The sequence below is a fragment of the Sinohyriopsis cumingii genome, chromosome 15 (assembly GCF_028554795.1).
Source record: "Sinohyriopsis cumingii isolate HCF-2022 chromosome 15, ASM2855479v2, whole genome shotgun sequence".
Taxonomy (NCBI): Eukaryota; Metazoa; Mollusca; class Bivalvia; order Unionida; family Unionidae; genus Sinohyriopsis; species Sinohyriopsis cumingii.
In genome coordinates, this window is record NC_142975.1 from 104,567,773 (window position 1) to 104,582,828 (window position 15,056).

The 15,056-nt window shown below is 34.6% G+C and overlaps 1 protein-coding gene across 1 annotated transcript in view; it reads right to left on the minus strand.

Annotated features, from left to right (window-relative positions):
• Positions 1-13,778, minus strand: part of LOC149782413 (nephrin-like) — a 113,211-nt gene extending 99,433 nt beyond the window's left edge. The window contains exons 1-2 of the mRNA XM_089935134.1: positions 13,677-13,778; positions 5,076-5,405 (exon numbers count right to left, since the gene is read on the minus strand). Coding sequence (XP_089791260.1) covers positions 5,076-5,405; positions 13,677-13,734 — 388 coding nt within the window. The 5' untranslated portion in view covers positions 13,735-13,778. The remainder of the gene's footprint in view (positions 1-5,075; positions 5,406-13,676) is intronic.
• Between the last annotated feature and the right edge of the window lie 1,278 nt (positions 13,779-15,056).

Genomic DNA, 15,056 nt, shown 5'->3' on the forward strand with positions numbered 1-15,056 from the left:
ATTCATTGCACAGCTTGCAAGCTAACATGTTGCAGTCCTATGTGTCATGAACAACATCACATGATATAAGGTAAACAATAGAAAAGTGATGCTGTACCCAGTAACAATCTCGATGCAGCATGGCATGGCCATTTCTACTACTGTACTACTACCATGGAAAGTGATGCAGTGCATATACCATCCTACGGATGTGAAAGTGATGCAGTGCATATACCATCCTACGGATGTGAAAGTGATGCAGTGCATATACCATCCCATGGATGTGAAAGTGATGCAGTACATATACCATCCTATGGATGTGAAAGTGATGCAGTGCATATACCATCCTACGGATGTGAAAGTGATGCAGTACATATACCATCCTATGGATGTGAAAGTGATGCAGTGCATATACCATCCTATGGATGTGAAAGTGATGCAGTACATATACCATCCTACGGATGTGAAAGTGATGCAGTGCATATACCATCCTATGGATGTGAAAGTGATGCAGTGCATATGTGCGTGTACTTTGCTGTAATACTACCAAAAGTGATGCAGTTCATTACTGTGTACCTTGCCTTTTTTACTAAACATATAACAAGATCATTCACTGGTTTTCATGGTCAATGTAATCCCTCATGCATCTGTGCAAACTACTCCAAATACCTTCAGGAGTCACAGTACTAATTCAGTTCCCATTGTAAACCTATGGAAACACCATGATATTCAAAATTCAATAACTTTAAATTTCTGAGTGCTCATGATCAAACATATATTTATCGGTATAGATGAAACCTGGATGACAGTTTCTGTTTAGAGAAAAGGATATGAGCCTCAGCATTTTCTTGACATACATAAGTCTGAAACGTGCTTTCAATTCCCCACCAAAGAGTCAGGTGCTGATTTGAGTAATGAGTGTTCCAAACCCAAGACTGTTAAAGGACTGAAATTCCATCAAGAAAACAATGTCTCTATTTTTTTAAGTTACTACTAGGATTAGCTCTCAAAAGATTCCTTTCCCTGCAAACTATCTTTCATTATCAACCAATCCTAGCCACGCAAACCCATACATACTCTATTTTATGTTCACCCATTTACAGGCTGGTTCCCATTTTTCCATACGAGTAGTACCGTGTGTCCTTCAACACCTCAATGAAACTCAACCGTCAAAGAAGAATACATGTTACCTGTGGCTTCACCTGGTTACTGTGACTTTGAATGTTGATTCCAAACATTCAAATGGAAATGGCCTAAAAATATGAATGAACCTACACCCAAACAAATAGCCAATGTTGGATTTGTCTACGTGGAAGAAAAGAGATAAAGCTAAGTGTTTCTGTTGTGGTGTGTCACTTCAAGAATGGAAGCAGAAAGACTTGGCTTACATGGAGAATGCTAGATGGTCTTGCAATTTCCCTACCTTCCTCTGGTCAGACCCAAAAAGTAATAACACCTTAATGAACACTATACATGAGAACATTCACTGTTTGCATTTTGAGCTAAGAATTTGAATTTACAGAGAGTTTGTCAAGATACAAGTGAAATGCAAAGATCAACTGCATCCATTACAACATAGCTGTTTTAACTACTGGTATCTGAGTTCTAAATGAGCTCTGGACACTGATCAAGCATCCAAAGATCAGACTTTGGATGTCATGACATCTACTTACAAGGTGAAAGTGGTACACAGAATTCCAAGGGGTACACCAAACTTGGAGGATTTACCCAAAAAAAACTGTATTGCTTCAAGAAGAGTTTCTTCATGGCATGTACACTTTGATCAAAAATGTTGTACATTGATTTGTTTGTATTCCACTTTGGCTCTTTTGATTTCCATCCAAATGAATCTCTTATTGTGGGCAGCAGGGATGACGGGCAAAAACTGAACATATCTATAAACACTAACTACCTTGTTTGTGTGCGTGTTTTGTAGGTTTGGTGCAATGTACGTATGTATTTGTATCTTCCTAAGAAAGGCTTTTCTTGTATCAAGTTGTGTGTGATAGTGTGTCCTTTTGACGGTTAAGTATATGCATGTTTGTCATTCTCTTTAAGAAACGAAATAAGTTAACTTATCCAATGTGTGTTTGTATGGAATATACCGGTAGTGTCTTTGTATGCAAAAAGTTGAGTTTCTTTTAAGTCCACATAATATTTCTTCTGGATGTTGTGGTCTTGTACGTGATAAGTATTTTATGTAATGAGATGCTTTTCTTCATGTTCGTGCTTCAAGGGTTATAAAGCGATGCATTCGTCAGTTGTACCATTCGTCATTCATCAGTTGATATCATGGTGGATATGGAGCAGCTAGGAGAGCAAATACAGACATAGTGATGTCGTGTTCATTGGGAAGTGGCTTCACTTCAAAGAGCCAAGAACCTCATTAGAGAAGTCACATCAAAGGAAATGAAGATTAAGGATCAAGCACAGAAAGAGAAAAAAAAAACAAGGCATCAAAAAGAAAGAATGGGATTTTGAATGCTTAAATAGTCCCCAAAAAAGTCTTCATGGAAGACCTCGTGGGCAAAGAAGTAAAAGAAACCCTAATGGCCATTTTCATGCCCACTCACATGCCTAGAACAGATAATTATCCTTTGTCCAATGTGTTGTGTGTGTCAGTGTTGGTTTGTATATGACTATTTTTTGCAACTCAAATTTAAACCCTTTACCAATACCCTTCCCATCTGTCCCTAGAACCCCTTTTGTCCCCCACATGTCATTTTTTGTTCATCATATGACCTGTGCATGTTAATTTTCCCTTGTCCCTCAAGTGGCCCATAATAACTACTCGCTCCTTGCAGGAAAAACAATGTCCTTCACTAAATGGAATGAGGTCTCTCTACAACAATACAGCAATAATTGCTGATTATATCACAAAACCCCACCCATTTCAGTGTTAAAGTTAAAAAACCCAAAGTACATGTCAAGTTAATGAATCTTTTTTATTTATATCAAAAAGTACTAAATTACAAAGATGAAACTGATTTAATACAGTAGTCCCCGTCTTGAACAATCCCCCTAACCAGCGGCCACCCGCTCCTTACGGCCAGAATCCACTGGCACCGACAAGTTTGTGTTCAAAAGTACCCTTCACAAAAGGCCACCCGGCTAATGTGACCAGCAGCCAGAATATGAGTGCAATAACAATATTTACCCCTCACAAGCAGCCACATTTTATTTTAATATGTATCCAGAACCATTATTTTATTCATAACGTGTGTTAAGTAATCCGATGTCAGGATTTCGTTACTGAAAGAATTGTTGACTAAAGTACACGTACCACTAAGGTTAATATTATATCATTTATGCCTCAAGAGAAGCCACATTTATTCCATAAAGTCAAGAAAGACTCAAATTTTAATCCATACAAAAGGGTAAATACATGTAATCCAATTAGCCTTACTGCTGTGTTATCATAAGATGTCCAGTTTAGTCACTCTGATAATTGTTAAGATTACAATAATTAACAGTAGAAACAGCTGAGAAGTGGCAGTATCGATGTACAAATACATAAATCAGCAGGAAAATAGGTTGATAGCCTTTATGGCTTCCCTTAGTAAGATGTTGAGCTTGTTCACTTTGATAATTAGTGGCTATTACTACTGACAAAAATTGCCAAGATTACAAATCCTAACAGCCGCAAGGTCAAATCTGTGTGATGTTAATGGTACATATCGAAGCTTTGGCTTCACTCACTTAGTATAAAGAAATGTATAAAAACAATAGGATACCAGACTGCGACTAATGAATCATGTGAGTCTTTGTGACAAGATAACTTCCTTTAAAAACACATAGCAATTTGTTTAGTTGCATAATAGTTTTACCAGTATTGTAGTTGGCAACATGAATAACTTACTGCAAAAAAGATCAGCATGTCATCAAGAAAATGAATAATTCTCAGTTTAGAAGAGAAAGTGAAAGTAATTCAACTGACCAAAAAAAGGGGGGGGGGGGCGAGGATCCTTGCAGAAAACTGATGTCGGAAAGACTCCAATAAACAATATCGTGAAAGATAAGGAAAGAATTCTGCAGAAGTGGGAAGGTGAAATGGATGGAGAAAGGAAGATTGTTTGAACCAAGAGATGTTTGTATCGTCATTTGAATGACAAGGTTTTTGAATGGTTTTGCACTACGCGTGCAAAGAAAATTCCATTCACCGATCGAATGATCCAAGAAAAAGCAACAATTTTGTCAGTTGAAATGGGATATGACAACTTTACTGCAAGTAAGGAATGGCTGCACTGATTTCAAGTCCGACATATTATTAAGTGTTCTGTTCTTAGTGGAGAATCAGCTGATGTTAATAATAATGTTGTCGAAGAATGGAACAAAAGACTAAACGACATATGCAGGGGATATGATAGCAAGGATAATTTTAATTGTGAGACTGGATTGTTTTTTCAGACTGTTACCAACAAAGTGACAGATGATGTGATCTGTAACATAATTATAAAGACAGTTTTTAAACTATATCAATGGTTTATTCATTACATTCTTTTTAAAATGATGAAACAGTTTGTTTAACATTTATTTCACAATATGCATGTGATTTTTTAATAAAAATATTCAATGTTTTAGAATTAAATGAACTAGTGACTTTCTTCATATGTATTTACTATTCGCATTTGTCATCCCCCTCTAGAAAGGCCACCCTCATTGTAAGACCACTTCCCTGCTGCAATAGGGGTGGCCTTGTAAGAGGGGTAGTACTGTATCTTATTCAGTAATGACATCTTAACAAATTATATGCTCCTCTCTCCTAATGGAAAGATGCATGTTTCAGTGTAAATTAACATATTTGACCAAATAAACACACATACACACAACCGTACAAGTGCCCCATTCTATCCTTTTTCCAAACTTTGATAAAAATGACATGTCATGTTTAATCAAACCACAATGTGATTCAAGTTTGAAATACTTCAAAAACATCCAACTAATGCGGCATGTGGCAAATGACATACAAAGATCCTAATTTTGCAATTCAAGATAGCCAAGGAGTACACTGAAAGAGACAGCACAGTGGGAGTATTGCGTAGTGCACCCCTCCATTTTGAGATGCTTAGAGAGATGAGGCAGTGAATAAAACTTACTGTATACAGTGATGTTAAGTGTCCTGATAGTGTCCATTCCATCAGACCCACGATATGAACATTTCCATGTCCCTTCATCTTGATCCCTGTTGATACTTGTGATGTCTAGGTATGCTCCTGACTGATTAGCAGTGTAGATGTATCCAGGTGTACTACCAACACAGAATCTAGATTGTCTGTAGCAAGTAGCTGTACCTTTGACACTCTTTGGTGTATACCATGTAATGGCGTTATCACTGACAACATCTTGTATCAGGCAGGAAAGAGTAAGACTATTCCCTGGTGTTGGCATCACATTGTTACTTTGTAAGGTGACTTGGGCATTCACATCTGAAAATATTTATAATTAGTTTCAAGTTAGGCATTGAAATCTGAAAATAGTTTTAATACAGTTTCTAATTATGCATCGGTTACTATGGTTAGGTGCTTTGGTGAACAATATGTACAAAATGCCATTGTTAGAACTGACCAAAAGTAAATAATTAATACTGGTGTCATGTGATGTGCAGATATTTTACAGAAATAAATTAATGTAATCAATAGGAGTACTATAAAAATGATGTTAAACATTTTTCTAATATGAATTTTTTCATTTTCCCCCCCAACCCTCCGCATCCAGACTCTTAAAAACACTCATGATTTTTAGATATGCTCAAACTTGTTAGCAGTGAAGGTATAGCCAGCTGTACTGACCATACAAAATCATATGGCCCACTGTACCAAATATACCTGGGTCTCTCTCTAGTAAATAACTCGCTTATTTATTTGTAATCAACTCCATCCTGTACAAGACAGGCTCAGATAAAACTATTCCTTACTGTTGGTATTATATTGCTATTTGATACAGTGACAGCAATGATGCCTTTTTCAGACCCTTGTAAGAGGAAAACTAACTGTTATCAAGATTAACATGGTGAATTACAAATGACAAAGATCAACAAGAGTACCATAACCAGTACATTGTACACTCAAGCCAATTTAATATTTACTGAAACAGGCACTAGCAATACCTGGCTGACTTTGGACAACTAAGAAATCAGTTGTATTGGATTTTAGTGTTGGTTACCTTGACCTTCAAGCTGTCTAATGCAGTATATTCATCTTATTTTCTTCCCATAACATAAATCAATATACTTAAAAATCATCCACAGAGTTTGGTACCATTATGTTTTGATAAAGAGAAATTTAGCAGACACTTTTCCCCACTGTTTATATCCCAGTGATCTTCATATCTGAACTGTAACCCATAAGATCAGTAAGTTTCTTTCATGCCTAAAGTGCAAGCCACCCATTGAACTTAAACAAGGTTCACAGTCAACAAATAAACTGACTAAACTGACCCCTTTTTTTCTTAATTGACTCACTGTAACCTTGACCTTTCACATACTGAACCAAAGCTCAATACACGTCTCTCTACTTCCAAGTACAAGTCAGCCACAATGTTTGGTGAAGCTATAACTAAAATTATTGTCTGTTATTCATTTCTATTTGTGTCACTGACACTCTGATGTTTAATTTTGTACTAAAAATCAATAAGGTTTCTTCCTTACACAAAATGCAAACCATCAAAAATTGTGTGTCTCTGTGATACAAGGATTGAAGATATTAATTCAAGTTGCAGTGTCAATAAATGTATCACTTTTGATCACAAAACCAATACATTTTTCCCGATACCTACAGTGTAAGATAATGACAAAGATTGGCCAATCTAAGTTATTGTACCAAAACAATTTTTCTTCCTTCAGTCAGTGACCCTGGCCTTACATCTTTTGATATAAAATCAACAGGTTTCCTTCTTACCTTAAAATCAAGATAATAACAAACTTGTTAAGGGTAAATAATCTCAAATCAAAGTTCCCCAACCAAACAAAAGTGGATGGCCAAACGCACAGATGAAAAATATTTATTTTATGTTTGATCAAAAACAGAAGTCTCACAAACAAATACAGTACTAATGGCAACAAATAATTTCAGGACTTTAAGATGAGACAATTTCTTCCTCTATACTCATGAACATTGAAACCATCTCTGACTTTATTCAGCATATTAGCCCCTGTATTAGATTGTGCTATTTCAATATAAGTAGACATCATTATAAGTCTTTTGATGATGACCTTGAATTTAATTCAGATGTACACTTATCACAAAAATGCTAGGTCTTTTTCATTTCCTGTACATCAGGTGTAAATTGTTAAAAATAGAGCCTATAATGTTTGTTGTTGTTTTTTTTAATTTGATATATTTCTTAAATCATTCATTTCACTTTCATAAGCCGTCATGTCTAGCAAAATTCCTTTTCCCTATTTTAATAATTGGTAAAGATAATGTACTTTGAGTTATATATGTGCTTAGATCACACACAATTTACACAATTATGATATCCAAATAAATTTTCAACTACAGAACATGAAAGCAACATAGAGGTATGCCAACATTCTCTCCACTGTGTATGTTGCAAGGACAAACAACTTTCCCTTACACCTGTCATTCTCCAAGACGTTCATAATATCTGTACAATGGTTGTATAGTTGAAACATTTAAGCCACAAGCATCAAAACAGCCATTTAAAAAAATCTGCATGGTCCCCCCCACACCCAACAGTGGAATATTTTTTAGTAGCAAAGTCCCAAATTATTCTTCCCCCCTCCTTAAAAGTGAGCTATTTCACAAAACTCATTGCAATTTCTGAACATAGCAGTCAATGTTATCATTGTATCCCCTAGGTGTGCAAGAGAGTAAAAAATCTCCTTGGTGTCAAATCTGGTGATCAAACTGAGTAAAAATCAAACATTGGAAACAAAACTGGTTGTCAAATAAATAATGTGGGGTCTCTCAAGCACAAATGAGAGCACAGGTCACAGGCCAAAGGTAAAATGCTTGATTGTTTTTTCTAAAACTGAAATAAGGAAGGAAGCAAATTTACTTTATTTTAATTTTAAAAGCAAACTTGTGCTATCTTATGAACTTTGAATTCTCTTTATTTTGGTGTATGATTGATGGAATAATTTGGGTTATAAAGAACACACCTTGGCCTTGCTTCAAACGGGTACCTGTCAAAACACTGCTGCTGTAGCTCACCTGGTCATTTTCACTTCCTGGACTTCAGGGGTAAATTGCTTAAAAAAATGAAGCTTATAATGTTTTTCTTTTACAATTATTTTTTGGGGTAATTTATTCAGTGGGCTTTCAGAAACTGGTACTGACTAGTCTGGCAAAATTCATTTGGAAAGCATACTTTTGGAAAGAATACATTGTAAGACAGGAGAGGGAAATTTCAGCCACAGTATATGAAAGTAACATTGAGGTATGCCAACAGTCTGACAATGTGCATGTTGCAAATGCAGACAACTTCACCTTACACCTGTCACTCTCTCAGAAGTTCATAATATCTGTAGAGTGATCCCTTAACAGCTACCAATAGTTTTAAACATCAACATTAATGAGATGCTTATCAATGTACTATGTGAATAAAGCACTAGAATGTGAAAAGAGCAATCTGCCAAGTCATGGCAGTCTGCAAGATTAGTCATCCAAAATGGAACAAAGATAAAATCTGATGATTTTTTCACCACACAAATAACCAGACCATCTTGAAATTTGCCATAATATAGTAATATTGATAACACAGAAGAAATATGATCACACTGTGTCAGTGTTCATGAACCAGTTAGCACTGAATCCACTGAACATCAGTCAAAATCAAAATGGGCTTGATCCTAATAAAAAGAAACTTTCAATCAACTAGCATTTCTCACCAAAAACCCTTTTTGTTTAAAAAAAATTGAAACTCACTTGCTATATGATTATATGAAACAATACCAATATACACTTATCACAAAAATGCTTGGTCATTTTCACTTACTGTACATCAGGTGTAAATTGTTAAAAATAGAGCCCATCATGTTTTTTTCTTTCTTCATTTGATATATTTGTTACATCATTCATTTTACTTTCATAAGCTGTCAAATCTAGCCAAATTCCTTTAACCTATTTTAGTAATTGCTAAAGATAATGTACTTTAGACCAATTCAGGCTGATCTTTTTATGATCTGGGAGAAGTCATTTTAGTTAGATGTGTGCTTAGATCATGTACAATTTCCAAAAGCAAAATATCCAAATAAATTTCAACCACAGAACATGAAAGCAGCACAGAGGTATGCCAACATTCTCTCCACTGTGTATGTTGCAAGGAAAAACAACTTTACCTTACACCTGTCATTCTCCAAGACGTTCATAATAGCTGTGCAATGTCCCCATAAAGACCATATAAGTACTAGTATTGTATTATTTAATCTTGGTTGTACAGTTGAAACATTTAAGTCACAAGCATCAAAACAGTCAAAACAGTCCTTTAGAAAAATTGTATGGTTTTTCCACCCACAGTGGAATATTTATTAGTAGCAAAGTCCCAAAATTATCCTTGCCCCCCCCCCCTTTAAAAATGAGCAATAATTCAAAAAGCTCATTGCAATTTCTGAACATAGCACATGTTATCAGTGTATCCCCTAGGTGTGCAAGAGTGAGGGTCAAAAATGTCCTTGGTGTCAAAACTGGGATCAGGCTGAGTAAAAAACAAACACTGGAATAAAAATGGTGGTCAAATAAACAACATGGGGGTCTCTGATTCAGCACAAATGAGGGTAAAGAGAAACACTTGTTATGCTGAAAGACAGAAACATAAAACTTGCCACAATTATTACAAAGATGTCAATTTTATGGTTTGAAGAGGGATGCAACATATCAGGTTCATGGAGGTCACAGGTCAAAGGGTAAAATGTTTGAATGTTTTTCTAACACTGGAATATGGAACGAAGTGAATTTACTTTTATGTTATATTTCTTTCACTTAATTCAACAGTTTTAAACTGAAGTTAACTTCACTCCTGTGTTCAGAACCTTTATGTTTACCATTGGAGTGGAATTAGTACTGTGAGTCCTATATGCAACCTATACCATAATAGGACTTATTGTTTCCATGGTTACCACATGCATCCAGGGTATCAATTTGGTGGTTTTTACATATGACAATCATAATGGAGTCTTTTATCATGGTTTTGCATGTGATTTTGGAGAAAAATTCTATACAAAAGACAGATGGGGATGGTTTTATATACTGGAGAGTGGAAGTAGATAGCTCAGGCCATAGGGAAAAGAGCATAGTATGGCCTGATGGCAGAATTTCATATGATGGTACCCATAGATTGGCCTATATGGTTAAATACCATTTAACACATGCAACAATTCCCCAAAAGGGGGTGGGGGGGAGAGATTTTATATGTAAGCCACTTATGTCACAATCACTTATGTATCAGTACTGATCATTTAACTTTAGAGACACACTCAGCAGATGAAAGCAGAGAACATTGTAAAAATAAGGACTGTGCACAAAACTGCACATGCTGCATTGCCTCAACCTGTAAATTGAATTATTATATGTCAAGTCACACTGAATATCAATTATACCAGTCTTATTTCTTATCCTAGAATTAAACTCCTTGACACCTATTCTATGTTCAGCATGTTTCTCATATTGGTACATTACATTTTTGGGCAAACAGTATTGGAACTTTTCTGCATCCCTTTTGTTGAGGGAGCAGGGAGGGATATTTTCACTTAAATTAATAGTTTTCAACCCTTCATTCCCAATATAAGTCTGCAAAAGTCCTATCTGTATTGCATTCTTTACACAGGCAGTTTTTCTTCCCCAACCTCTCTTCATACAGTTGAAACATTCTTGATGTATAACTGCATGGTGAACATACTGCTCTCTCCCACCAAACCACATCTCTTTTTTCTTCATGTACCTTAAGTCCCATGATAGAAAACCTTTATACTCAGGGTGTTGCAACTTGTGGTCTCAGAACACATTATTCCAAATCTCAGCATTTGATTACTGTGTGCACTAAGCTATATGTGCTTTGTTCACCAAATATGTTGTTGTGAATAAATGAAAACAAGCTTCATGTCAGAAATATGGTTTCATATTTGAAACAAAAGCTATTTATAAAACCTACATTGCTCTGTTCTTACCATCAAGTAATAATAATGAATCATTTAGCTGTAAATTAGAGCTTGCTATTTGGTTTGCCAAATCAAGGTGTATTACCTCCCCTTTGACTGTAACTGAGTGATTGCAATGTTTGCTTTGTTTCTCTTTTGTTCAATAATGTATGCATTTTTTCGGCTTTATATTAAAAAGTAAGTAATTTAACACTGCTTATAGTGGAAAGTAGCCACAGTAATGATTTTGAGATTTTTTCTTAACTTTTTATGAGCTTTGAGTAAATGTAGGTATATATTTATGTATTAGACAACTTCAATATGCAATTCAATTCTATTACTTAAATTTAACAAGTGGTGTATTCAGTGACAAGTTTTATCAGTGTCTGCATATTGCATAGAGACATGAACTTGTCTTGGCATAGCAAAGTTTTTCACACATTTCTCCACCTCCAGCATACTTAATAGCTTGAGTCATAACAGTTTGTGCATACACTTTCTGTCTCCAACATCAATGTCAGCATTATAGGAATTTTGGATAGCTTTTTCAAATTTGTCTCTTGATGTCCTTATGTAACATACCTCATGTTGATGTGTTATTTGGGTTGATACACATTCCCCCCGTTGTTGTGGGGAACATTACCAGGCTTGAAGAAATTACTCTGTCTATTCTTTGCTTATTCACCCTTCCCCATAGTTTTATACTAAAATGTAGCACTATGTTATTTAATTATTCAGTATAATAAAGCTTATGGAACTCTTCCTTGGCTTTTATACCTTTTTATTAACATTTGGGGGTCATGAATCACATGTGATGATAGTTTAAATAAGTTTGGAATGTCAGCATCTCTTGATGCTTCATGGGTGTGTGCACTGCATCTTATTTCTGTGAGAGTCAGCAAGAAAAGAAATGCAATTTTGAAATTTAAAACATTTAAAACTTGTCTTATAGCCAGTGAAAGATGAAAATACAATGTGTCATGTAATCTGATACCCTGTGATGTCAGCATGCTTGTGTTTCTTTTGTGTAGCATGCATGCCATAGAAAGATAACATGAAGATACAAAGGCAGAAAACAATTATTTTAATAACAAGAATAAGCCATTAATAAGTACAATACAACACAGCAACATGTAATGCAGATGCAATTTGACTATAGATATTGGTATCACATAAAATGCTATTGCACTAGTATCCATGCACAAGCATGGCCAATTCTTTCTTACAATTATGCTCTAATTTCAAGGAGTCAAATACAACTTTTTCTAAAAAATTTAAATCTGGTTATAGGACACATGGTACTAATTATACAGAAGAACTGTGAACCAGTCTAGAAATGGGTGAAGAAATAATAGAGTATTTACGGGTTTGGTGGTCCATAATTGGTTAATAATGAAAATTAAAATTTTAGGAAAAATATCTTTTGAGAGCTTATCCTATACGTAACGTAAAAAAAATATTGACAAATTTCTACTGATGCAATTTTAGCATTTTTACAGGCTTGACTCAGGAGTACTCGATACTGAAAGAAGCACCTGATTCATTTGGTGCAGAATCCATAACACGTGTTTCATGCACATGTATGCAAACAAAGTGCCGCGGGTCATATGGTGTTCTCCACACATAAGCTTGCACCAAGGTTAGATGTGCATGAAGAATTATAGGTGTCATTATCAGCACCCATAAATTTCAAGTTATTGAATTTTGAATATGATAGTGTTTCCATATGTTTACCATTGGAATGGAATTAGTACCGTGAGTCCTAAAGGTCTTATGTATGCAAGATTAGTCATCCAAAATGAAACAAAGATAAAATTTGATGATTTAATCAATAAAAAAGTAGCCAGACCATCTTGAAATTCGCAATAAGATAGTAATACTGATTACACAGAAGAAATACCGTCGCACTGTGGCAGTGTTCGTGAACCAGTTAGCATTTAATCTGCTGAACATTAGTCAAAATCTTGAGTGTAAAATTCCACACAATCTCATGACTTCATAATTAATACCCACAAGTGAGAAAAATACTCTACAGTATTCAAAGTAAATAATTGTTATGACTGTTTGTGTGATAAATTAATGTACATTTCCAAAGAACAATGATATTTTTCTAGTAACAACAGTACTTTTTCCATAATTAATCCATGAATTTGTGTGTTTTTTTTAAAATGACATTTTTCATTAAAACAGAGAAAATGATTTCACAGTAATTATAGTTAGGATATAATAGTAAAGCATTTCAAGTGATCAAAGTAGAAGTTCACACAAAAAGACCATTGAATATGACCATTAAAGTCATGTTGAACTGTAGTTTTTAATATAGATGCATACGCAACATACTTATGTGCAACATACTTATAAGAAAACTTACCAGTGCATCATTAGGTAAATTTATACTTATACTTATATATACTTATATGCAATCTACTTATATTTTCCTTGGGTTTCCATAGCTGAAGTTGGTTTTGTTGCTGTGTGTGATGCTTTAATGTTTTATTATCTTAATTATTAGTGGGGAGGCTTAATCCTAATAGAGAAACTTTCAATCAACTAACATTTCTCACCAAAAAACCATTTTTTAAAAATACAAATTGAAACTCACCTGCTATATGATTATATGAAACAAGACCAATATACAGCATATAAATGTATGAGAACATCAGGACAGTGGCAAGTGGCTGGAATATGGTCTGTAATCAATCCTGAAAGAAGATAATGAACAGATAGGTCAGTAATGAATTTCAAACAGAAAGACCAAAATAAATTCCATGAAAATCTTCATTTTTGTATTCACATAAAAGCTCTAAAACTTCATTATATGTATAATACATTTTTAAAGATAGATTACAGGTTCATATATTCCCAAAACATTTTAAGATACATACAAATTGGTATTATCTATATGTACTGTACTTAATAAAACAGAACAATCAATTTGAATCTAACAAGCAGATCTATAAAGCTATTGTCTTGCTGGAATTATTTCCTAGAAATCAAAAAATAACTAGAAATCTGGTGTTTGTAAAACACGTATGTGATCTAAAGTTTTGTCACACAAACACCCTAAATTAGTTACCCTGGGAAGTAAGTACAGGCCTAGAAGCCAATTTTACTTCTACAAGTATTTTTTAATTAGTTTCATACCCACTCTAGATGGTAACAGATAGGGAATCTCAACAGTTTCAAAGTAACAACATAGGAGTTAAAGAAAGTCAATTACATACCTAGAATAAATCTTTTCATGTCAAATGAGCATATCATAATTACAGGGGATGGAATTTAGTTAGTTTCTTGGGTCATGTCAAATAAGCATATCATAATTAAAACAAAACAACACAGGCTGCTACAGGCAATTCAACATCATCAGCATTGGACTTCATTTGAATTTCTACTAAAGTTTATTTAGAACTTTAAATTATTAGGACTTGTGTTGGTAATTTTAGGATTATTTTGGGAAATCATCAGCAATACCATAAGTTCAGTTTTTCATGTTCACTTTTGTAAACAGGGAAAATAAATGGTTTGTTGAATTTTACAAAGCTTGTTGCTTTTAGCTCTTTTTTGTTACATATTTTAAGAGCATAACAATAATACAGAATCAGGGTATATAAAAATAAACAACTGTCTTAGTGATTTTCAATGGATTAGATGAAGTCCTATGGGTTAGATCTTTGTAGATTAGTTGATTATGATAACTGTTAACTGTTAGTGCCAGAAGCTCGTTAAAACTCTTACCAATATTGTAAATCCCTACACATGAAGCCACCTTAAACTGAATGTTTTACAATAAGGCCCTGCCACTCCACCACTATAAAATGACCTAACTCAGGTGGTAATGTGCCTTTCGAACCTTTTTTAGCCTTAAGTGTCATATGTTGACAGTCTGGACACAACTGTGGCTAAACAACCAAAACTGTGACCAAATAACTCTCACAATGAATAGAAAGTCAAAACATTATACATAAGACAGCCATATCCTAAT